The sequence below is a fragment of the Macaca fascicularis genome, chromosome 13, assembly GCF_037993035.2.
Source record: "Macaca fascicularis isolate 582-1 chromosome 13, T2T-MFA8v1.1".
Taxonomy (NCBI): domain Eukaryota; kingdom Metazoa; phylum Chordata; class Mammalia; order Primates; family Cercopithecidae; genus Macaca; species Macaca fascicularis.
In genome coordinates, this window is record NC_088387.1 from 10,438,121 (window position 1) to 10,463,871 (window position 25,751).

At 43.3% G+C, this 25,751-nt stretch overlaps 2 protein-coding genes across 3 annotated transcripts in view; both read left to right on the plus strand.

Moving 5' to 3' along the window:
- Positions 1-16,933, plus strand: part of NCK2 (NCK adaptor protein 2) — a 278,583-nt gene extending 261,650 nt beyond the window's left edge. Inside the window, exon 4 of the mRNA XM_045368678.3 lies at positions 16,686-16,933. Within this exon, the coding sequence (XP_045224613.1) occupies positions 16,686-16,706 (21 nt within the window). The 3' untranslated portion in view covers positions 16,707-16,933. The remainder of the gene's footprint in view (positions 1-16,685) is intronic.
- Positions 16,934-25,452: 8,519 nt separating this feature from the next.
- The window catches only part of ECRG4 (ECRG4 augurin precursor), a 43,473-nt gene continuing 43,174 nt past the window's right edge, over positions 25,453-25,751 (plus strand). For both annotated transcript variants that reach the window (XM_015433350.4, XM_074011198.1), the window contains exon 1: positions 25,453-25,543. The gene's annotated coding sequence lies outside the window, so the exon portion shown is untranslated. The remainder of the gene's footprint in view (positions 25,544-25,751) is intronic.

Below are 25,751 nucleotides of genomic sequence, written 5' to 3' on the forward strand. Positions count from 1 at the left end.
ATCTATAATGTTTATCATCAAATTGTGAATTTTGGATAATTATTTTTTCAAATATTTTTCTGCTTCTTCCTCCCTCTTTTCTCCTAGTATACTTGATGTTTTCCTATAGATATCTGAGGCTCTGTTTATTATTCTTCAATATTTTTTCTCTCCGTTCATCAGAGAGTAGTTTCTATTGGTTAGTTTCTATGGATCAATCTTTAAATTTATTTATTTATTATTCTGTTATCTGCAATTTGCAGTTGAGTCCATCTAAGTCTTCTTTTTTTTTTCACTTTGGTTATTGTTTTCAACTTTAGAACTAGCTTTTAATTTGTTTATAGTTTCTATTTCTACTGAGATTCTCTATTGAGTCATTGTGATGTTTTCCTTTAATTCTTTGAACATATTTATAACAGATACTTTGAAACCTTTATCTATTGAATCAAAAATCTATGCTTATCCAGAGTCAGTGCATTTTGACAATTTTTTCTTCCTGAATATGAGTCACACATTTTTGGGCTTTTTTTTCAGTCCAGTAATTTTTAAACTAAAATTGGACTTTTTGTATAATATATTATAGCAACTGTATATTTTGTTTTATTTTTCTTAAGGTAGATGTTGTTTATCATTGCCTGGATTTAAACTCTGAAGTCTGTCTCCCCTATGCTGTGCCAGATATTAATCTACTAATGTTTTTATGCTTCTTTATATTTTTTGGCCTTACCTAAGGGCTGTCCCATGTCTGCGTAGCTCTACAGTAAGCCAATGTTTTAGACGGTGCTCAAACACTTCGAGTCTGTAAGGCTTACACCCTCTGCTGAGGTATCTGTGTATAGGTTGAAGAATGCATCATAATTTCAAGTGTCCCTAGGCTTTCACTTTTTGTCAAGTTCTCTTGAGTCTCTCTTCCATGCTGAGTAGTTTTCCAGTTGCCCAGTACCATGTGAAGGGCTTATCTTAGTTTTTCTGTGGCTCTCTTATTTCTAAGACTTTCTTGTTAAATTGCTAGTTGTCTCATTGCTTGCTTTAATCAGGTCCCCAGTCTCAGGCTAGTGAAACTGCAGACTTTCCTTTGTAAAAGAAACCAGAGCTGCACATAACCAAAGCAGTAAAACAGATTTTATTCAGGAACTATTGCAAAATGAGACAAGAGACCTCAGTATATGGTATGCTCAATTCCAAATACAGCAAAGACAAGTGAGAATTTTTAGCCAAGGAGGAGGTTGTAGGGATATGGTGTATGAAAAAATTACAAATAGGAGACATTAAGGGTAGTGAAAATTCTTACTAAACTAACCTAAAAGTATTCTTGCTAAAGGTAGGTGATATGGTTTGGCTGTGTCCCGACCCAAATCTCATCTTGAATTGCTGCTCCCATAATTCCCACCTGTTGTGGGATGGACCTAGTGGGAGGAAATTGAATCATGGGGATGGGTCTTTCCTGTGCTGTTCTCATGATGCTGAATAAGTCTCACAAGATCTGATGGTTTTATAAAGGGCCCTTCCCCTGCACACACTCTCTTGCCTGTTGCCATGGTAAGATGTGCCTTTGCTCCTCCTTCGCTTCTGCCATGATTGTGCAACCTCCCCAGCCATGTGGAACTGTGAGTCCATTAATCTTTTTTCCAAAATTACTCAATCTTGAGTATGTCTTTATTAGCAGCATGAGAACAGATTAATACAGTAAATTGGTACCAGTAGAGAGGGGTGCTACTGTCAAGATACCCAAAAACATGGAAGCGATTTTGGGACCAGATAACAGACAGAGCTTGGAACAGTTTGGAGGGCTTAGAAGAAGACAGGAAGATGTGGGAAAATTTGGGACTTCCTAGAGACTTGTTCAATGGTTTTGCCCAAAATGCTAACAGCAATATGGACAATAAGGTCCAGACTGAGGTGGTCTCAGACAGAGAAGAGGAACTTGTTTGGAACTGGAGTAAAGGTCTTTTTTGCTGTGCTTTAGCAAAGAGACTGGAGGCATTTTGCCCCTGCTCTATAGATATGTGGAACTTTGAACTTGAGAGAGATGATTTAGGGTATCTTGCAGAAAAAAATTTCTAAGCAACAAGGTTTTCAAGAGGAAGCAGAACATAATTGGAAAATTTGTAGCCTGACAATGCAATAGAAAAGAAAATCTCATTTTCTGGGGAGAAATTCAAGCCTGCTACAGAAATTTCCACAACTAACAAGGATTGAATGTTAATCACCAAGACAATGGGGAAAATATCTCCAGGGAATGTCAGATACCTTTGTGGCAGCCCTCCCATCACAGGTCTAGAGGACTAGGGGGAAAAAATGGTGTTATGGGTCAGGCCCAGTTCTCCCTGCTGTGTGCCACCTAAGGACTTGGTCCTCTATGTGTCAGCTGTTCCAGCCATGGTTAAAAGGGGACAAGGTACAGCTCAGGCTGTGGCATCATTGGGTACAAGCCCCAAGCCTTGGCAGTTTACACATGGTATTAATCCTATGGGTGCATGGAAGTCAAGAATTAAGGTTTTGGAACTTCTGTCTAGATTTCAGAGGACGTATGGACATGCCTGGATATCCAGGCAGAAGTTTGCTGCAGGGGTGGGGCTCTCATGGAGAACCTTTGCTAGGGCAGTGCAGAAGGGAAATATGGGGTTGAAGCCCTCACACAGAGTCCCTACTGAGTCACTGACTAGTGGAGCTGTGAGAAGAGGGCCACCATCCTCCAGACCCCAGAATGGTAGATTCACCAACAGCTTGTACCATGCACCTAGAAAAGCCTCAGACACTCAACAGCAACCAATGAAAGCAGCCTGGAGGGAGGCTGTACTCTTGCATCAGCATGACCAGGATGTGAGACATAAAGTCAAATGAGATTATTTCAGAGCTTTAAGATTTGGCTGTCCTGCTGGATTTCAGACTTGCATAGGTCCTGTAGCCCCTTCATTTTGGCCACTTTCTCACATTTGGAATGGGTCTATTTACCCAATGTCTGTACCCTCATTATATCTAGGAAGTAACTAACTTGCTGTTTGATTTTTCAGGCTCATAGGTGGAAGGGACTTGGCTTGTCTTGGATGAGACTTTGGATTGTGGACTTTTGAGTTAATGCTGAAATCAGTTAAGACTTTGGGGGACTGTTGAGAAGGCATGACTGGTTTTCAAATGTGAGGACATGAAGTTTGGGAGTGGGCAGGGGTGGAATGATATGGTTTGGCTGTGTCCCCACCCAAATCTCATCTTGAATTGTAGCTCTCATAATTCCCATGTGTTGTGAGAGGGACTCAGTGGGAAGTAATTGAATCATGAGGGCAGGTCTTTCCCATGTTGTTCTCATGATAGTGAATAAGTCTCACAAGATCTGATGGTTTTATAAAGGGGAGTTCCCTTGCACATGCTCTTTTGCCTATTGCCATGAAAGATGTGTCTTTGCTCCTCTTTCGCTTCCACCATGATTGTGAGACTGCCCAAGCCATGTGGAACTGTGAGTCAATTAAACCTCTTTCCTTTGCAAATTACCCAGTCTTGGGTATGTCTTTATTGGCAGTGTGAGAACAGACTAATAGAGCAGGCCAGAGGGATCAGATATTACTTAAGAGATGACATGGGATTGTCACAGAGGGTCGTGACTGAAACTTGTCAAGGTTCTTGGCATTTTGAACAAAGAATTGGACAAAACACCCAGCAAAGCAAAGAAAGAATGAAGCAACAAAAGAACAAAAGCCGAGATTTATTGAAAATGAAAGTACACTCCACAGTGTGGGAGCAGACCTGAGCAGTGGTTCAAGGGCCTGGATACAGAATCTTCTTGGGTCCAAACACCCCCTAGAAGTTTCCCATTGGCCACTTCATGCTCACCACATGTAAGTGAAGTGGTGGCCTGCAATCAGTCTGACCAGTTGCAGAAAGCAGCCAACCAGAGGCTGAAGTGAAGTTACAAAGGTCACACTCCTCTGCAAACATCTGATTGGTTGCAAAAAGCAACCAATCAGAAGCTAGGGTGAAGTTACAAAGTTGCAAACCAAAACTCCACCCACAATCAGTCTGATTTGTGGCATATAGTCAATTTCCCATCTGCCTCACAGAAAAGGTCAAAGGGAATAGTCTCTGGTCCTTTTGTTACTTAATTTGAAAAGTTAGGGGTTTTCCTTTCAATTTAGTTCTAGGAAGTTGGCATGAAACAGTCTTAGGTTCCCTGCCTCCAGACCTATTCTCCTGCCTCAGGATGAGGAATTTGATCAGATATTGACAGTGATCAGATATTGAGGTGAGGAATTCTTGCTAAAATGACTTAGTAGGCTTCTCACTAAAATTGAGCTGTGCAGGCATGAGGAGGAGGCCCAACAATGAGGGTTAAATCAGGCACAGAGGAGCTGACTAAAGTTTGGTGAAGGAGAAAGTCTTTGTCACCTTCTTCTTTCTCAATCAAGTTCATCACTCTGCCAACAAAGTCACAGGGAGTTTTCACCCCAACTCCAGCCCCCAAAAGGAATATTTATTCTGGCAATAAAGTTGCTGATTTTTGCAACCATCACAACAATGGTCAAACTACCACTTTTGCTAACAAAGCTATGGACAAGGGGGTAGGGAAGCAGCCCCAGGCAATAAGGCCACAGACTTTTACACAAACTCTAGCACTTTTATTAAGAATGTGTCTTCAGGCCTGGTGGGGTGGCTCATCCCTGTAATCCCAGCATTTTGGGAGGGCAAGGTGGGTGAATCATCTGAGGTCAGGATTTTGAGACCAGCCTGGCCAACATGGGTGAAACCCTGTTTCTATTAAAATACAGAAAATTAGCTGGGCATGGGCATGTGCCTGTAATCCCAACTACTCAGGAGGCTGAGGCAGGAGAATTGCTCAAACCCAGGAGGCAGAGGTTGCAGTGAGCTGAGGCTGTGCCACTGCCCTCTAGCCTGGGTGACAGAGTGAGACTCTGTCTCAAAAACGAGTCTTCACTCATTGTCCATCTTTGTTTGACTTTTAGTACCCTAAGGTGGTTTTTTCAGACAATCTTGTCAGTATTATATTAAAGGTTGTTATTTCAGACAATCTTGTGCAGTATTATATGCATTCTTACAGACAGAGATTGCTGACCTCTTCACACTGCCATGATTCGAAGACCCTCTAAAGGCTCTTGGTCAGAGTCTTTTACATATCAAAGCATGTTGTGAATAACCAAATGGGCAACATAGAACTGAGTGTTTTTAAACCTCTGTGGCAGTGGAACTCTGCCCCCACTCTTTTTTTCCAGGAGCGTCTGATTTATTTCTCAAAGTTTAATGCAGAAGACTTACACGGAAAGGTTAGTAAGATGCAGATTCCTGGGCTCCCACTCCAGAGGTACAGGTTGTGTAGATCTGGGGTGCATGCATATGACTTTAGACAGTAGTCTGAAAACCACACCTTGCTCTTTGTTCATAGAGTGCATCCGTTCATAAGCTCCCACACCTCTCAATAAAAAGGCATTTACTTCTTTTCACTTAGTGTTTAAAAAGACTGATAAAAAAGAGACGGTGCTATATGTTCACCAAGTCTGTTTTATATTCTTCCTTGATGGGAACATGTAAAACTACACCTACAAGTCCCTTGCAGCTGGCTGGGACCACATGACTACATCTGGTCAAAGATATGTGAATGAGACAGTCAAGTGTAAAGGAGTTCCCGGAATAACTCCAACCAGCCTGTACACTGGTAGTGTGCACTGGGGTGCAGCCACAGAAGTTCCGTCATTTGCAGTCGGGAGGAGCCTGGCCCCTCCTCTTCCTGGGTGGAAACTGGAATTCAATCTGTGAGGCAGGAAGCATGTACTAGCAGGACTCTCGCTCTGCTGAGAGTCCCTGTTTCCCTTTTTGCCCGATAAATCCCATTTTTCTCACTCTTCAAATTGTCCACGAGCCTAATTTTTCATGGTCGTGTGACAAGGACCCTGTCTTTAGTTGAACTAAGGAAAAGTCCTGCAACATGAGCAGGAGGAATGAGTGGATCACTTTCCAGCCATGGCAGTAGGGAGCCCAGTTCTTCAATCTCTTGCCTTCTGTTTGGTGTGAACGGTGGTGGCCTCCTCATATAAAGATGGTAGAGCTACAGGTTTGACAAAACTCTGGATCCTGAAGACTCGCACAGTCAACAGCTGCCTGTGGAGGATAAAGGGCTTTGGGGGAGCAAGAAATAAGCTTTTAGTGCTAAGCCATTGAGATTTGGAGTTGTGTGTTACCACATCATGAATCTAGCCTATTTTGAGTTGGGGTTATAGAAAGGGCAACAGTGAAATTACCTTCTGAAGTAGCTCAAAGGATTGAGGAAAGAAAATATGATTAACAGGAAACCTACAATCTCAAAAATGAAAGCTTAGCATATGCCAGCGTCATTTGATCCTGCTCCTTCCATGGTGAGGTAATAGTCGCAATCCACAGGCCTTTCCTGCAGTTGTTAAGGTCTGACCTTTTAAGTGGAAAACAATGCCTTAGGCCTAATCTAAAGGACAGATGCAAAAAAAAAAAAAAAAAAAAAAAAACAAGTCGGTTAACTCAGCCCATCTATCCAACCTGTATTTGTAAATGGTTTTATTTTCAAGATGAAGATAAAAACAAGAGTCTTTCCATTTTAATCTTCCATTAACCAGCATATTTTGTTAATTATAATCTATAGCCTACCCCTTGGGTCTTTCATTATTTGAGATTTTACCATGCAATGATTTTAACAATAAATAAACACCAAGGAGGGAGAAAATAGGTGGTATACCTCATAATACAAAAAAATAAATAAATAAAATTAGTAAAATTGCTTTCAGCAGGGAAACACTTTAAGCTCTCTTTCTATCTAGGAAAGGCAACAGTTCAATTAAATATAACTGGCTGTATTTTCTGTTTAAACAGTGAATGTGAGTCAAAGATTCATGACTTCCTCAAGCTTGCTTCACACTGCTTGCCCGTCCCCCACCCGCATCTAGCACCAGTCTGTCCTTGGCCCACCCAGCAGGAAAGAAGTGTGATGTATGTGTGTTCTATCATGGAATTAATCAGCAGACAGTATGTCGGGGTTAGGTTGGAGAAAATTAAAGGCACACTTGCAGCTCATAGAAAATACTGTGAACCCATTTGGTGAGAGTAACAGACATGCTATGAAAGTCAAATGGCCAACCTTTCCTCCCTTTGCCTTTATTAACATTGACATTTGCATGAAAATTGAATCTTGGTTTCCTGGGGGCTCATCTGCTCCTGCAGCTTCCCCTTACTTGAAGGCTTAATCTTCTGTTGGTGACATGATAATCAGTTCTCCAGCAAGCAATTATGATGTCACAAAGAGGCAATTATCACTTCAGGTGAGAAAATAAACAGCCCACACACATGATGACTTGAAATCTTTACGATTATCTTAATGTAATTTTTCTTTTAAAAGATTTCATATGAGAAAATGACTATAAGCCTAGATAAAGAACCCACAAGATAATGGTAGATGTGTTCATTCTAGGCCCTCAGTTAAATATTTGTACATGTTCCCCCAGATCCTTACTGAACATTTCTGAGGTGGCTTCTCCCTCTTCCAATGTCCCCTGCAAAGTGTGGCATACTGACTTCCATGGAGACCCATCTGTTGGTCCCCAATGCTTTTCCTCTTTCAAAGCAAAATGAACAAAAGTTGATCTAACTGAAATAATATCATGGAATGGTACCATTAATCAGGAGGAAAAACAATCCATTGCACAAAAATTGGAGAATGTATATAAGTAGAAAGAAATAATTAAAAATTGTTTATAATCATACCACCCAGAGGAAACCACAGTATTTTAGTTCTAGTCTTTTCTTTTTTTCTTTTTTTTTTTTTTTTGAGATGGAGTCTTGCTCTGTTGCCCAGGCTGGAGTGCAGTGGCGCAATCTTGGCTCACTGCAAGCTCTACCTCCCAGGTTCACACCATTCTCCTGCCTCAGCCTGCGAGTAGCTGGGACTACAGGCACCCGCCACCACGCCCGGCTAATTTTTTGTATTTTTTAGTAGAGATGGGGTTTCACCGTGGTCTTTATCTCGTAACCTTGTGATCTGCCCGCCTTGGCCTCCCAAAGTGCTGGGATTACAGGCGTGAGCCAACTCTCCTGGCCTAGTTCTAGTCTTTTCTTTCTTCAGTGTGTTGGGGTGCGTGTGGTTTGTCTTATAATAATTAAACCCCAAAGTATACCCTGTTTTGTCATCTGCTTTTTCATTTGACCATTTGTTGTGAACATCCTTGCATTACACTATTATATTTTAAAGAAAGGAAAATAGTAGTCTTAGGATAAGAAGCTCTCTAGGGAGGCCATTTCTTTTTCTTTTAAAAAAGTTTATTATTTTATTATTTTTTTCAGCTTTGTGGAGGTAATTGACAATTAAAAATTGTCAATAATCTCCATAAAAATTGATGTATGTATACATTGTGAAATGATTACCACAATGAATATGTATCATCTCACATAGTTACTTTTGTGTGTGTGGTGAGAATGTCAGCAGCGTTTGAACGAGAGGAACTCCACCTTGTGTAGGGGCTGGATAAAATAAGGCTGAGACCTACTGGGCTGCATTCCCAGGTTAGGTGTTCTTAGTCACTGGATGAGACAGGAGGTCGGCACAAGGTACAGATCACAAAGACCTTGCTGATAGAACAGCAAGCAGTGAAGAAGCTGGCCAAAACCCACCAAAACCAAGATGGCGATGAGAGTGACCTCTGTTTGTCCTCACTGATCATTATACTCTAATTCTAATTTATTAGCATATTAAAAGACACTCCCACCAGTGCCATGACAGTTTACAAATGCCATGGCAATGTCCAGAAGTTACCCTATATGGTCTAAAAAGGGGAGGAACCCTCAGTTCTGGGATTTGCCCACCTCTTTCCCAGAAAATTCATGAATAATCCACCCCTTGTTTGGTATATAATCAGAAATAACCATAAGTATACTTAGGCGAGTAGCCCATGCTGCTGCTCTACTTGTGGAGTAGTCATTCTTCTTCTTCTTTTTTTTTTTTTTTTGAGACAGAGCATTGCTCTGTCACCCAGGCTGGAGTGCAGGGTGTGATCTCAGCTCACTGCAGCCTCTGCCTCTTGGGTTGAAGTGATTCTCCTGCCTCAGCCTCCTGAGTAGCTGAGATTACAGGCACCTGCACTACACCTGGCTAATTTTTATATTTTTTGTAGAGATGGAGTTTTGCCATATTGGCCAGACTGGTCTCAAACTCCTGGCCAAATGTGATCCACCCACCTCAGCCTTCCAAAGTGCTGGGTGTGGACCACTGTGCCTGGCCAGAGTAGCTATTCTTTTATTCCTTTACTTTCTTAATAAACTTGCTGTCACTTTGTGGACTCGCCCTGAATTCTTTCAAGTGTGAGGCCCAAGAACCCTCTCTTGGGGTCTAGATGTGGACCCCTTTCTGGCAACAAGAATACTTGAGATCTATTCTCTTAGCATATTCCTGGTATTCAATATATGATTGTTAACTATGGTCACCCTGCTATACATTAGGTCTCCAGAATCATTCATAACTGCAAGTTTGCACCCTGTGACCAATACCTCCCTATTTCCCCTCACCCCCTGGCTCCTGGTAGCACCCTTCCACTCTCCGCTTCTGTGCTTTCAACTTTTATAGATTCCACATATAAGTGAGCTCATGCAGTATTTTTCTTCCTGTGCCTGGCTTGTTTCACTTAGCATAAGGTCCTCCAGGTTCATCCATGTTGCAACAGATGGCAGGATCTCCTTAGTATTTCATTGTGTGTGTGTGGTGTGTGTGTGTGTGTATACACACATATATATAGTGCATATGTATGTGGTATTATTATATATCTAATCACAATTTCTTTACTCATACACCTGTCAATGGACTCTTAGGTTGTTTCCATTCTTGACCATTGTGAATAACGCTGCAATGAACACGGAAGCACGGATTAGCGAGGCATTTTCAATGTCGCTAAAGAGACAGTGTTTGATTCTGGTCAATCAGTGTTAAATACACTGGGTCATTTGGCTAATGACTGGGCAGTTGGGTCAAGGCAGAGGTATCCAACAGTGACCACCTATCAAGTAGGACAGACTTAGAGTAAACAGAGCCTCTTAGGCCAAGAGTGACTGTGCTGTGACTTTGACCGTTGCAGTCCCAGGAGTAAGCTCTGCTCACTCAGTCCTCATGAGCACAGGTCCCTGTCCTCCACGAGTGCTCTCTTTTCCAATACATGATCACGATGTTTTAATTGTTAACCTTAAAAAGGCTTCTGTACGTGTTGACTTCCCTTTAGAGTATAAATACCTTAAGAATCTCCTCTGAAAATTATCTACAGATTCTCAAAAGCTAGTGTAAAGAAGTAGAGAATCTTGCCTATAAGAAATTATCCTATTGGTTCTTCCAGAACTTTTTACCATCCAAAGCTGCCTGACACAGTTCGATTAGAGAAGAGCAAGTCTCAGTACCAACCACAGTCAGGACCATGAGACACAGAAGGAGGAGGAAAGAGAATCCACTAGGCCTAGTTTCTGAGAGTGCCGCTCATAGGACGTTACAGTGAAAGACTTATGGAATGAGAAATCCTGGGGCAGCTTCAGGGGGCAGGAAAACTGGAGAAGAAAGGAAATTTATAAAATTGCTGTTGTGCAGAATAAGTTGGGTCATTTAAAATATTTTTTTTTTGAGGAGGCAAGGGAGGGCTGAAATTACTTTTAATATATGCTAGGCCCAAAGTGTTTCTTTAAATCTAATGCTCAGATGAGACTGAGCCATGTGGGACCTTGGTTTCTATCTGGGCTTGTCAAGTAGAGAAACAAATGCCAAATGGCTAAAATGGGTCACCACACACACATCATGGTTCTATTATAGTATCTTTCAAATGTTCTTATTTGCTCACAATTCTATTTTCTTATTTGCTCACAATTCTATTACTTCCACTGGACACTAACCTTTTCCAGAACAAGGCCTTTTTTGTTACTAATGTACCCCTCTTCCTCTCCCCATTGAGCACCTGTATTAATTAGGAGAGTTCAGCTGGCTGGAATAAGGACTCCCCAAAATACAGTGTGTTAAACAAGCTAGAAGTTTATTTTTCTTTCACGTATTTGTGAGGAGGTAGGCAGGCCAGGGCTGGTTGGGTGGCCCTGCCATGCTCAAAATAGAGTTCACGGCCAGGCACAGTGGCTCAAGCCTGTAATCCCAGCACTTAGGGAGGCCGAGATGGGCGGATCACGAGGTCGGGAGATCAAGACCATCCTGGCTAACATGGTGAAACCCCATCTCTACTAAAAAATACAAAAAAACTAGCCTGGCGAGATGGCGGGTGCCTGTAGTCCCAGCTACTCGGGAGGCTGAGGCAGGAGAATGGTATAAACCCGGGAGGCGGAGCTTGCAGTGAGCTGCGATCCGGCCACTGCACTCCAGCCTGGGCGACAGAGCGAGACTCCGTCTCAAAAAAAAAAAAAAAGAGAATAGAGTTCACTCTGGGTCCAAGGTAGTTAATTCAGCTCTTACCATCACATACATATCTGAACCAGCAGGAAGGAGAAAAGGTTGTGTCCTTACTTTAAGGCACTCCACTTCCAGCATACGCTCTCTCACTCTGACTAGCTTGTCTCTATTTCACATGTAAGGGTTTCATCCCTAACTTCTGTGTCGTCATTATATCATAACTTGCTTTAAAGTCCCTAATGTAATTTACTGTATCATTGTCTCTTTTGGTCCCTGTCAGTACTTCGCATCATGCTCAGTACCCAAAGGCACACAAAAGGTACTTGCTGACTGAGATATTGGGCTGTTTGCAGAATGTCTGCACCAACAATGGTGCAAGAGCAATATGCATTCAGTAGAAACCTTACTTTGTTTGGATTTTGAATTTTGATCCCGTCCTGGGCTAGTGACATGTGGTACAATACTTTTACATGAGATATTCAACACTTTACTATAAAACAGGCTTTGTGTTAGCTGAGTTTGCCCAGCTGTAGGCTAACGTATGTGTTCTGAGCATGTTGAGGGTAGGCTAGGCTGAGCTATGATGTTCAGTAAGATAGGTGTATAAAGTGCTTTTTCAACTGAATACTTTCCACTTACAATAGGCTTATTGGGTGGGACGTAGACCCGTCATCGTCAGGTGAGGAACATCTGTACACTCAGACATTTATGTTCTGTGTTTTTCTGTCTCCTCTGAGGTGGTGACTTTGTGGCTCAGTTGAAGATATGGCGCTTTGGATTAAGGCATGCATTCTATGGTGTAATTGTTTTAGCTCTGGGAACTATGTCTGGTGGTCAGACATTAAGAGACTAATCTAATTATGTTTCCAGATGTGAAGATATGTACCTGCCCATGTCATACTTTCCACAGGCATTAGCTACTTATTTTTCCTGATAGACAAACTCTGGGGCAGACCTTTCCAAATTAGGTTTTATATTGTGGAACTACAAGGAAATTATTTTTACATTTGCTTTATTCTTTAAAAGCAGAGAAGAAATACCCCACTTTGATTTTTCAGATCACGGCATAAGCCTGTTCTATATTTGTGGAGAGTTACTGTTGAGTATACAGTATCTCTTTTCCAATAATCCATTTGAGATGATACTGTTCTTTTTACTTTTTTTTTTTTTGGAGACACAGTTTCACTCTTGTTGCCCAGGCTGGAGCGCAATGGTGCGATCTCGGCTCACTACAACCTCCATCTCTCAGGTTCAAGCAATTCTGCCTCCTGAGTTGCTGGGATTACAGGTGCACATCACCACACTGGCTAATTTTTAATGTTCTTGAATTTAACCATAATTATTCAACAGAGGAGCATTGGAAGTAAAATTTGTAGAACAGGTTCAATATGCCAGCTGGGGCCACATGTTGGGAAGACACTGTGAAGTGACATCAGCATGGGCTTTGGAATCAAAGACCACTGGTTAGTAATTCGAGTTACACCTTCACTAGGAGAGGAACTTGGGAAAGCCACTTAACTCTTTGAGCCTCAGTTTCTCCAGTATAAAATTTTGACAATAATATCTACCTTATTTTACGGATTAAATAAGACGAAGTGTGTGCAACCAGAACACAATCATAAAATGACTTTGAGCTTTCCAATCACTGCCCTGAGTTACGTGACATCCAACCTCTTTCTCCAGCTGGGTCACGCCTCCATTCATAACACCTTGGGCAGATTCTATAATTTGAGGGTCACTTCCTGTTACAAAAATTTAGTTCAAGGTAGCACCTCAATCTCATATCTGTTTCAAAACTCTCCTCCCCTATCACAGGTCTGACCTATGTCTCCAAAACTCAGGGCAAGGAGTGGGGAGTGGGCTTTGTTCTTCCACTTTTTGTTCTGGGGAGAGGTGTAAGCAGCCATGAGGCTGCCCTGGTGTAACCTGGGGCTGTCTCTGCTTCCTGTGAATGAGTGTGCGTTTTTCTTGGGGACTGTCTTTAGTCTCATCTCAGCCCCCTCAGGGTCCCTACAGGACTTCCTTTGACACCTGATCACCTGCCCTGGCTCACCCATGAGCCTCTCTCCAGGCTGGGCATCTTGTTATTTAGCCACTACCTGTGGAGCCCACTCCCCGTGTCCCTGGAGTCACCACGTCCTTCCTCCCACCGTCTGGCTCCGGCGCTCCTCTTGTCTGTCTCACTCCCTTTGAAGTTAACTTATCTTCCATCACCTGGGAGAGGGGAGATCTTTTGACCTATGACTCAAAATCTAGAAGCAATATAGGAAAATATTTATGTATTTGATTATATACCATTTTTAAAAGAGAAAATCCGTATGACAAGAAACACCTCAAGCAAAGAAAAAAGACAAATGGCACACTGGCAGTAAATATCAGCAACTCACACCTAAAAGGATCAATAGGTCTACTAAAGAAAAAACTTCTGAAAATAGAGAAGACCAACAATCCTATAGAAAAGTGGGCCAGAGAGGAGAAATGCAAATAAAAACTATCCTGAGTTACCAAGTCTCACTATCAGATTAACCAAATCGCAGAGTTGAGTAGTACACAGTGAGGGGTGGGCTTGGAGAAACAGGAGCTTATGAAAGTGAAAGGAGGCTTTTACAGTGGCTAATAAAATTCTCTATGCATTCACCTTTTGTTTTTGCAATGTTCTTTCCAGGAATCTATTTAAAAATTGGCAAGATCCTGGGCGCTTGAGCCTGTAATACCAGCCCTTTGGGAGGATGAGGCAGATTACGAGGTCAGGAGATTGAGGCCATTATGGCTAACACGGTGAAACCCTGTCTCTACTAAAAATACAAAAAATTAGCCGGGCGTGGTGGCGGGTACCTGTAGTCCCAGCTACTTGGGAGGCTGAGGCAGGAGAGTGGCGTGAATCCGGGAGGCGGAGCTTGCAGTGAGCCGAGATCGCACCACTGCACTCCAGCCCAGGTGACAGAGCGAAACTCTCTCTCTCTCAAAAAAAAGGCAAGACCCCACAAAAGACATATGCAAAGGAGTATTCACAGCAGCATTATTTGTGATGGCCCCAAATGTCCACCAGTGGGAGACAGGTGGAGTTCTGTGCAGCTTTCAAAACAAAGTAGGAAGATCTCTAGATCCGACTATGCCGGGTTCTCCAGGATACATTGTTAATTGAAAGAAGCACGTAGAGAAAAGTAAATACAGGCCGGGTGCAGTGGCTCATGCCTGTAATCCCACCATTTTTGGAGGCCGAGGCAGGTGGATCGCTTGAGGTCAGGTGTTCAAGACCAGCCTGGCCAACATGGCAAAACCCTGTCTCTACTAAAAATACAAAATTTAGCCGAGTGTGGTGGCATATGGCTGTAATTCCAGCTACTCCAGAGGCTGAGGCAGGAAAATAGCTTAAGCCTGGGGGCAGAAGGTGCAGTGAGCTGAGACTGCACCACTACACCCCTCTATCCTGGGCAAAAAAGAATGAATGAGACTCTATCTCAAAAAAAGAAAAAAAGAAAATACAGAAAGGTAAATATAATATGTTGCCATTGTCTAAGAAAGAGGGGATATAAATATATATATATATATTTATATCACAGAAGGATCAATTATATAATGAATAGCATCCTTATCTTTAAGAGGAAGGAGGGGAAGATGGAGAGAGCAAGGGTGAAGCTAGACTTCTCTCAATCTATCTTATACTTCCATTTGATAGAAGGTATGTGAATAAAAAAATTAAAGAAGTAAAAACTGTATAATCCTAGTTTTGTTTTTTTCTAAAAATATAATGAAGGAAACTTATTTCCCACATCCTTTTAAATCCCGACTTTAATGGGTACCTAGTAATTCATTACAGAGATATCCCATGAGTTACTTAACAAACCTAACTTTGTTTTAGAAGTATCTCAGCTTAACAGAAAAACATTCCATGGGGAGTCAGAAATCCCAGGCTCTGGGCCAGCTTCCATTAGGCTGAACCATAAGATATTACTGCCGTTGGATTCTTTCTGCCCTGCCAAAACAGCAATGCGTAGGGTCCAACCTTGTGGCTATTACTCCTGTGACCCTGGGCCAGTGACTTCTCTCACTTCTGAAAACTCTAGAGGAGTCCTGCCAGCCTCAGGGATGGTTGTGAGGGTCAAAAGAAATGCTGGACAGCAGGTTTTAGGTGAGGTATTGTTAGAATCGAGAGGAGGCGGGTCTGCCTGGTGCAATAAGAAGGTATGAGTGTGAATCCTTTTATAACTCCTTGCAGAGCAGTTCTAAAAATAAGGCATAGATTCATTCCCAAACTGCACCAGGGCTGCAGGCACATTCTAAATTATACCAGTTATATAGACAGAACTCTTGCAGTGCTAATGCAGTTAAAGGGCATTTGCATGGAATAAGATTTTAGGGGGTTTTGTTTGTTTGTTTTTGCAATGCTATTTAAAAAGGATCCTTTGAGTTGTATTCTTAATTTGTGCACAGCTTTTTTTTCCCTTTAAGATGGTCTGCGCACTTCTCACTTTTGAGAGGAACTGGCTGGAAAATATTGCAGCAGCCCAGGCGGGGCTTGATCTCAGCCAAAGTTTCTCAGGACCTCCACACGAGGCATGGCTGGGAAATTGCCTTTTGGGACCTCTGCCAGGCCCCCTGGGAAATGGGAGCAGCCATCCTCCGGTGTAGATTTAGTTGTTCAGTGACCCAGGGTATCCGAAATAAGCAGAGAGAAGGAGACCTCACTTCTCTTCCAAGCGAGGCAGGGTTGTTTGCACTCGGGCTCTGTAATTAGGAGCTACTGGTGAGATGCTTTTTGGAAGTGAGTGAGCCGTTTCAATTTGGCCATTTGTGGTCCTGAGTTACAGCTGACTGGAAATTAAAGCTGTAAGTGCAGACTCAAACCACGGGGAACGGGGCTGAGGGCCTCCCGGCCACCTGGCACAGCTCTGGAATGCTTATAGCACTTGATAACGCTTGCTAGGGGCAAGACAAGGGCAATAAAATGTGAATTAGATGGAGATGAACATGCCATCGGGGGCAGGAAGAAATCCTCAAGCAGATGTGTGTGGAAATTAATGGTGTGGTGATAACAAATGTTGAAGCACTGCACAGTGACCGTACTGGAGAATCGGCCCCCTGACAACTGTTTGTTTTACGAAGGGCGGGGCCTCCTGTGGCTGGAAGGAAAATGTAGGAGGTAATAGCTTTTGAATTTGGTGCACTTGATGCATATTAAGGAGATCTTCCAGACTGTTTCAGGAATGCATTTCAATCTGTGCTGCCAAAATCTTTGTTAGCCGGGGTCAATATTCAATTTATTTAAAAAAGTATCATGCTCTTTCCCCTTTTTTCCCATTTGCTCCTTCTGCAGATAAAGAACCAAGGTAACTAACGCAGAGCAAAAATAACCACCCTCAACCAGGAGGCAACGCTGCAGAAGGATCCATCTCCCTGAGTTATCTCCTTACCCTAGGCTGGGTCTCGATGTTCAGAGCAGGGTTTTAGCAGGCATGCTTTGGAGCTCAAGAACAGGGGTCCCCAACCCCCAGGCTGCAGACTGGCACCAGTTTGTGGCCTGTTAGGAACCGGGCTGCACAGCAAGAGGTGAGTGGCAGGTGAGTGAGCGAGCATTACTGCCTGAGCCGTGCCTCCTGTCAGATCAGCCCAGCATTAGTTCTCGAAGGAGCACGAACCCTATTGTGAGCTGCACATGTGAGGGATCTAGGTTGCACACTCCTTATGAGAATCTAATGCCTGATGATCTGAGGTGGAACAGTTTCATCCCAAAACCACCCTTCCCACCCTTATACTCCCCCTAATCCCTGTCCGTGGAAAAATTGTCTTCCATGAAACTGGTCCCTGGTGCCAAAAAGGATGGGGCACGCTGCTCAAGAACATAAAAAAGTTCAGACCCTAATCCTGTATGCTCAGGTAGGCTGGCGATTGGCTTTTCAAAAGCTTTATTTCTATTAAAGGAAGAAGATTTCTTCTCCTTTAATATGAGAAAGATACCACTAAAATGAGAAAGATAATATTTAATATTTAAAATTTAAATATTGTAATATTTAAAAGTGATACCAAAACATAGACTCTGTAAAGTAGGGAGCAGGTTTCATGGTGGGAAATACAGGGCAGTGAAGTAGAAATAATTGCTGGGTTTGACATTTGAAGACCTGGGTTTGGTTCCTAGCTGGACTGCTTTTTAGCGGTCACCATGGTCTTTGAGTACTTCCAGGTTCACCTTATATTTTTCCTGCTCAACACACAAATTAGCTATTTACCAAGGAATCCTGGCTCCTTTTGATAGAGAGTGATACTTAGATCCGGGTGAAAGAAACCAAGATCTGCAGCCTATATGTGCTCATTGCTATGAGGGCCTCAATGTGTCTCCCTTTCAGTGGAGAAAGCTAAGGAATGTATTTTTGGAATCCTGGATTTATACTGATACCTTCAATTCAAAAGACAATTTAAAACAAATACACTGCCTAGTTCTTCCTCAATATCCTCCACACCATATTTGTATCTCTCTTCTTCCTTACTCATTGCTTTATTCTAGGACATAACTCAAAATATTCCAGAATCACAATATCAATACCGGTACTGACAACAAAACTCTTAAGATCAAGATTTCTTTGCAGCTCTTTTTACCCTTAGAATAAGTCCCACTCAATGTGTGTGCTTGGAGCTCTGCTTTTAAGTTACTTCTTTTTTTCTATGTACTTATGTTACCAGTTTAGTAGATAATATGATCATTCTGTTGTGTTTATCCAAGTTTAGGGTCCTTCTAAAAAACTTTTTGATTTAATTTTATTTTTGAATATGTAAAACACATAATTCAAAAGTCGAAACTGGCCAGGCACAGTGGCTCACGCCTGTAATCCCAGCATTTCAGGAGGCCATGTCAGGAAGATTGCTTGAGCTCAGGGATTTGAGACCAGACCTGGCAACATGGCACAACCCCATCTCTAAAAAAATACAAAAATTAGCCTGGCATGGTGGTGCACACCTATAGTCCCAGCTACTCGGGAGGCTGAGGTGTGAGGAATGGATTGCTTGAGCCCAGGAGACTGAGGCTGCAGTGAGCTGTGAGTGTACCACTGCACTCCACCTGGGCGACAGAGCAAGAGCTTGTCTCAAAAGAAAAAACAAAAGTCAAAACACATAAAAAGTGATAGTCATTCCTGTCCTTTATCCCTTGCACTCTGAGCCTATCTCACCCCCCAAATTTTACTGGTTTATGATTTAATCACTAGGTTACAATCACGGTGTTGGCAGTGCTGTCTTCCTTCCAGGTGATGATCTGTTTCCTCGCCTCTTCCGGCTTCTAGAGGCCACCTGCATTCCTTGGCTGTGGCCCCTTCCTCCACCTTCAGAGCCAGCAAGGTCAGGCTGAGTCCTCTTCATGCTGCATTTCCCTGGTTCTCTCTCTCCTGCCTCCCTTTTCCACTTATAAAGACCCTTGCAACTACAATGGGCCCACCTGCGTATCCAAGACAGTCAGTTGATTAGCTGTCTCAATTCCATCTGCAACCTTGATAGCCCTTTGACATGTAACCTAATATATTCACAGGTTCTAGAGATTAGGATGTGGACATCTTTGGGGCCATTATTCTGCCTGCCATGGATTTCTGCTATCACATTGGTTAACTACTATCAGTTTGTTTCTTGTAACCACATCAGAGGAGCCAGGAAACCTCCCAGAGGAAGTGTGAGTGTTTTCCCTAGACCTGGGAACTGGTATCGGGAAGGTTTTTGCTCACTCTTCATATCTCTGATGAAGCCTGAAATCCTGCGGGACTTAGCAATTGGTCTTGAAAGAAAAATGGCGCCATCATCAGGACTGGAAGACTTCGTGCCTGAGCCAGCGTCTGAGCGGTCACAAGCATTCTTGCTGCACACTCTTCCCCTTGAGGAATGAGGACAAGGCAGCACCCACGGGTGTCCTCATCCGAAGTTGGGTTATTTTTTTACCCAGCTCAGTTCACTCAAGTTGCAAATCTGTGAATGCAGACTTGGAATGGAATGCCCTAAAACCAGCTTCAGCTAGCCCAAAGTTGGGGAGTAGAAGGGGGAGGGGAGAAGTATGATTTAAATTATGATTTTAAATGAATATGAGGTTGCTCTTTCCTTTCCAAAATTTGAAATCTGCCTTGCATTCCTGGCTAGAATAAATAAGACGTTTGACGTTTTCCTGCAAGGTAAAAGGTAGACGTAAGAAGTGTGTGAGGAGATGTGTTCTCCCTTCTGCTCTCCGCCTACACCAGCAGCTCAAGGAGTTCCCTGGTTTCGATTGCCTCATTCCCCACCCTGGGCTGTTCTGTCCCTCAGGCAGGGCCTTGGGGCCTGTGAAATCAGGGACCCCGGGAGCATCTAGCAGGTGCCTTGACTGAGGGTGTGAAGTCAACAGGGACCTATGGTGAAGGTTGGCTCATGGAACCCTAATTTAGCTCATAAGCGTCCTTCACTAAGCTCTTCTGACCTGATGCTCTATTTCTAAATGCATCCTTCCCTTTCCTTATTCTCTTTTTCTGGGATGCGGGCTGAGTTTGGGGTGTTAGTACAGACACTGTGGTGGGAGAGATCTTTCTTAACTTTTCCAATTATGTTCTCTCTCTCCCTCTCTGTCTGTCTCTCTCTGTTTCTCTTTCCTCTCTCTGTCTTTCTCCTTCTCTCTCTCCCCTTCTATGTCTTCATCTCTTTCTCCTCTCTGTCTCTCCCCGTTTGCTGTTCCTCTCTGCCTCTTTCTCTGTCTTTCTCTCTCTCTGCTTCCCTCTCTCCTCCTTTCTTGTTTTCTTTCTTTCTCAACCTCCTCTGGCTACAAATGAGATCTAAACCAGATTTTAAATCCTGCCTTTAACTTTGTGAGAAACCACTATTCACTGCTTTGAATTTCAGAAATTAGAAATACTGAGCATATGTCCCCCTAGGCACCAGGGAAAAGCATTTTCTTGTTCACAGAGGTGTCACCTCTTTTCCCTTGCAGAATTCTGCCCTGGAGAAGCTCTCATGTGTGGGCCTGAATAAAAAAATATGACTAGAAAGTAATAATGTGGTTGACTTTTTTTTTTTTTCCCTGATAAATGAGTGTGATCCCCTTCAGATAGGTGCTCTGAGAGCCTGAGCATTTATTCCAGTCCACTGCTTTCGGGACATTGAGTTTAGACTCTGCCTGGTATTTTGGGGGGTAATTCCCAGTATTAACAAATATTCATCCTTGGGAATGTTTTTATTTTTGGAACCAACCAAAAGCTCTTTAGAGCCCTAGTGAAGGTGGGTGATCCAGCAGGATGATGGCACATTTGGTCAGAAAGATGAAGATATGACTCTAGTGCTTCTCAGAGGAGGCGACACCCTGCAGATGGAGGGAGGATGCATAGGAGGATGTACAATATTGTAACTTTGTATCGAAAAAAACACCTCTTGGAAACTTAAAATAACATTAAAAGGAGGCATAAGAATTTTAGGTATGTGAAAAGGGGACTATTGGTTTCAAATGTTTGAGAAACTGCTTTAAGATAATAAAGGAAATATTCCTGTGTAGTCAGAAAAAGAGCTGTGGACACAAGTTTCTGCAAGGACTTAAGTACATTGCAGCAGCAGGTGGTGGTGAAGCTGTCGCCACTCTGAAGCCTGGTATCAGATGCACAAGGTCAGGCATGCAGGAAATACCAGGACTGCCCATGTCCCCTCACATGAGGTCTCAGCAGGCCTCAGTCCCACCAGGAATTTTAATGGAGCTCGTTAGCTAACCAGAGAAGCCCTGGAGGAGGCCAACCTGCGATGGAGAAGAATCTGGAAACCTTCTAATGTGTGGAAGGACTGAACACATTCACAATGTGTGTCTTTAGGAGAGGAGGCCCAATGGGATATTGGCCAGCTGCCTTCAAATATTTGACAGGTTGATGTGAAAAAAAGCTTTGACTTATTCTGTGTATCTCATGGGGGCATTTCCTTTCTTTTTCTTTTCCTTTAACCTGTTTTATTTCAAAAAGGATCGACAGCAACTTACAAAGATTCATATGACCCAACAAGACCAAATGAAATTCCAGGAGCTAGATAGTAAAATCAGAGTAAAGAGAAAAGAAAGGTTGGAAACAGACATGAAATAGAAAGGCGATTAGGACACAGAAGGATGTGGTTAAGTGGGCGACAGGTGGGGCTCTAATGTTTTATGATAGTAGAACTATGTCAGTGAGTTAAAGAAGGTTGGGCTTGGGGATAAAACTAGGAGAAATTTCCAAATTACCATTGTCCAGCGGTGGGAGAGGTCACCCTGGGTGTGAAAAGGTCCTCTGCATTGCAAGATGACCTAACTCGGCCTCAAATTGTGACTACCAGCACACTGGGAGGGGAATCCCGTCCTGGAAGGAAGAGAGGCTGGGTGAAATGAACTCCCAAGTTCCACAAAAATCATTGGTTTAGGAATCGGTCTCATTCCTGTGTACATTGTGATGGGTTCACAGCCACAGTCAACTTACCATACATGGGTCATCTGAGTGTTGTCGAGGCAGAAAAGATGTTGTATTCCTCAAAGGACCTCCCCTCAATTCCTTTCTGAAACCCATAATCCCAAAGCCAAGTACTTTAATTCCCTGAAGAGAGATAAGGATGAAATGCAAGACCTAAGGACTCACAACACATTTTTAAAAGTTACACCAAGTTGGAAGTGACTGACACAGAGACCTGCCAAAGAGCAGAGGCCATGGGAAATGGAAGAGGCACGTGGCTGCTGGGCATCGAAGGAGCATCCTTCAGCGCTGCCCCACTCTGATCTCCCATGTCACCAGCATACTTCTCATACCTGGCCACGGGGACCCTGTTTTTATATGAGAAAATACGTTTTTCACACTATGGAGATTCCCCAAAGAACTAAAAATAGAACTACCATTCAATCCAGCAATACCACTACTCAGTATTTGCCCAGAGGAACATAAATCATTATATGAAAAAGACACCTGCAATCGTATACTTATCACAGTACTATTCACAACAGCAAACCATGGTACCAACCTAAGTGTCCCACAATGGATGACCGCATTAAGAAAATGTGGTATAGGCCATGCGCAATGGCTCACACCTATAATCCCAGCACTTTGGGAGGCCAAGGTGGGTGGATCACCTGAGATCAGGAGTTCAAGATCAGACTGGCCAACATAGTGAAACCCCGTCTCTACCAAAAATACAAAAATTAGCCAGGTGTGGTGGCACATGCCTGTAGTCCCAGCTACTCAGGAGGTTGAGACAAGAGGATCACTTGAACCCAGGAGACAGAGGTTGCAGTGAACTGAGACCTCACCATTGCACTCTAGCCTGGGCAACAGAGCGAGATAACATCTCAAAAAAAAAAAGAAAAAAGAAAGAAAGAAAAAATGTGGTATATATACACCATGGAATATACTACGTAACCATAAAAAGAATGAAATCATGTCTTTTGCAGCAACATGGATGGAGCTGAAGGCCATTACCCTAAGTGAAATAACTCAGAGACACAAAATCAAATACTGCATGTTCTTACTTATAAGTTGGAACTAAACAATGGTACACATGGATACGCAGAGTGGAGTAATAGGCACTGGAGAGTCTAAAAGTGGGGAGGGTCAGGGGGTGAGAGTTTAAAAATTACCTATGGAGTACAGTGTTCACTGTTTGGGTGATGAGTACACTAGAAGTTCAAACCTCAGCATCACGCAATATATTCGTGTAACAAAACTGCACTTGTACTCCTGAATCTTATTAAAATAAAAATAAATAAATAAACAAACACTTTTTAAAAAAGAAAATACATTTTCAGTGTTTCAGCACCCAAGGTATATGCCCCCATGGGTCACTGGATGTGACTAGCGTTTCTTTATTTAGCGTACTACCCAGGAAGGCTAAACATTGTCACCTTCAACGTCCGAATCTCTCCAACACAGTGAAAGGTTTTTCCCTTGTCTGTCCTGGTCAAAAGAGGAGTCATGGCTGTCCTTAAAGGTGTGACTTGGACCTTGGTTCCTACCATCTGTTGCACCTCCATCGTCACTTGGCCTCTAGGCTTGCCACACAAGAGGACAGAAGGCATACCACCATATAGCCACACCTCTGCTCACACCTCTGTGACCGATTTCCTGTCATAAGAGTTATTATCTCACTAGCTGGCTCCAGCCTTCTTGGAGAACCAACTCTCCTGGTTAACTGTTAAGGGAAGGTGAGGTACAGAGGGCATAGGTGTTGCCGGGAGACCAGGCAGCCCCAGAGGTGGCCCAGGCACTCTGGCTGGAAAAAATGAGAGAAATTTTGCTTTGCTTCTGAAAGGCAGGAAACAGTGAAAGGATCTGGCCTGATCTGGTGAGCCTGGGGCCTTTTCAGGGCAGGGCGAGGGTGCATGATGGGGGAGAAGTGCCTGGTGGAGCTTCCAAAGGGGTTTGAGGACATGGACATCTCAGGTTCGATGGAAACTTGCTTGTCTGCATTGACGTGATATAAGCAATCCTGTTTCCTCCAAATTTTCGGCAGGGTTTATTACATTCAGAATTACCATCATCCTGCCAGGTTCCAAGCTGTAAGCAACAGAAACCTGTTCTGGCTAGTTGAGGAGCAAATGCATTTGGTAAAGGATATTAGCTGGATTGAAGAACTCCTGGGGACCAGAGAACTGGGCTGGAGACTTTATGGTAAAGGGTCATGCCCAGATCACCCCAGAATGGGCCCGGTGGAACCCACACTGTGGTCATTTCTAGCATAGATGCCTCAGTATGCACCATCATCTCCTTGGAGGTGGGCCTCCAAGGCCACCTCTGTGGCTGCCTGGTCTCCCATCAACACCCATGCCCTCCATACCTCACCTCCCCTTAGGGTTAACCAGCCGAGTTACTTCTCCAAGACGTCCAGAGCCAGTTGATGAGATAAACTTTATGGCTGGAAATAGGCCACCTTGCCTAAGGCCCTGCCACTGCTCTCTCTGAAATCAGTGTGTAGCTGCCACCACCTTCACCAGTGTCACTAGCCCTGATTCAGGGTCTCCGGTGAGTTCATCTCTCTGTCCCTGGGAGATTTGCCTGAGCTCTGGAGGCAAGAGAGGCTGGCACGGCAAACCAGTTCCACGGAGACTCCCAGGTGTTCGAGATCTCAAATCTAGGAAGCCTGGATTAAAATGCATGATAAATATCCGCTCTGTGACTCCATGTGGAAATCAAGGAAGAAGTTTTAAATATAGATACATATTTTTTGTCTGGGAAGAACAGAGATTTGGGACCTTATAGTATATGAGCAGGAGAAGGAGTAAATCCGGGCACACCTCACCAGTCCAATTTTCCTAGCAACAATCTTGGGCAGGGTGTGGACATCCACGGATTGTAGAATGAGGTGTTTAGCGTACTCTGACCTACATCTCGTGGAATTAGATGGGTCCAGGTGCTGTAATCTGATCAACCCCTTCCAATAAGAAAATATCTTAAAACCTCCCTTTGAAAACAAGAAAACTACCTAGATAGAGGAAATTATCCCAGCCATAGGGAACTAAGCAGCATATTCTGTTGCCTCTTACCAGAGTCTGGCCCTAACTGGCTATGTGTTTGCAGGCAAGCCATTTAGCCTCTCTGGGCTTCTGTTCAATGAAGGGCTCTAGGGGATTTCTATCTATTATTTTGCGCTCAGTGTTCACAGTTTAGTCCATTCACTTCAGGGAAACTTTCTCCTGTACTTCTCTTCTTTGAGATATAATTGATATAAAGTGCAAAATGTAGTGTGAAGCTTGATGACATTTTAGGCACACATACACACACACACACACACACACACACACACACCCCTCATGTAACCACAACCCTGATCAAGGTATGAAACATTTCCTACATCCAGAATGTGCCATTGTGTTTCTTCCAGCCAATACCCCACACTCCAGGTTTAACCACGGTTCCGACCTCTCTCACCATGGCTTCTTTTTGCCTGTTCTTGAACTTCATATAAAATAGAACATACAGTGTACTTTTGAACGTCTGGTTTCTTTCATATAAAACATGATACTTTGAGATTCATCCATGTCATTTTAGGTAGATTTTTAAAACTGCAGTTGAAAATTCTGGAATAGAAAATTATTCCTGGCTTTTAAAAATAGACACGCCATGTACAGGAAGGATGGGGAGATTTTCTAGGTCAGCAGAGGGTGCAGCGGTGTCTCCTCTGAGACCGGAGATCTTGATTCAAGCTGCAGAATGTGATTGTGTGGCTGATCCAAAGATTTTATGAACGGTGAGTAAGGGGAGGAGGAAGGGGAGAGGGGAAAGAGTGAGAAGGGGAGGGTGGGCGAGGAAGAAGGCAGGGGTGCAGGGGAGCTGTGGGAGCTCACGCTTCCTTTTCCGGCATCTACTGTTCTCTCAGATCAAGTACAGTTGTGTAAACAGATCTGTGCCTGGAATGTAAGGAAGGAGGGAGGGGAGCCAAGTAAGTCAGGGACTAC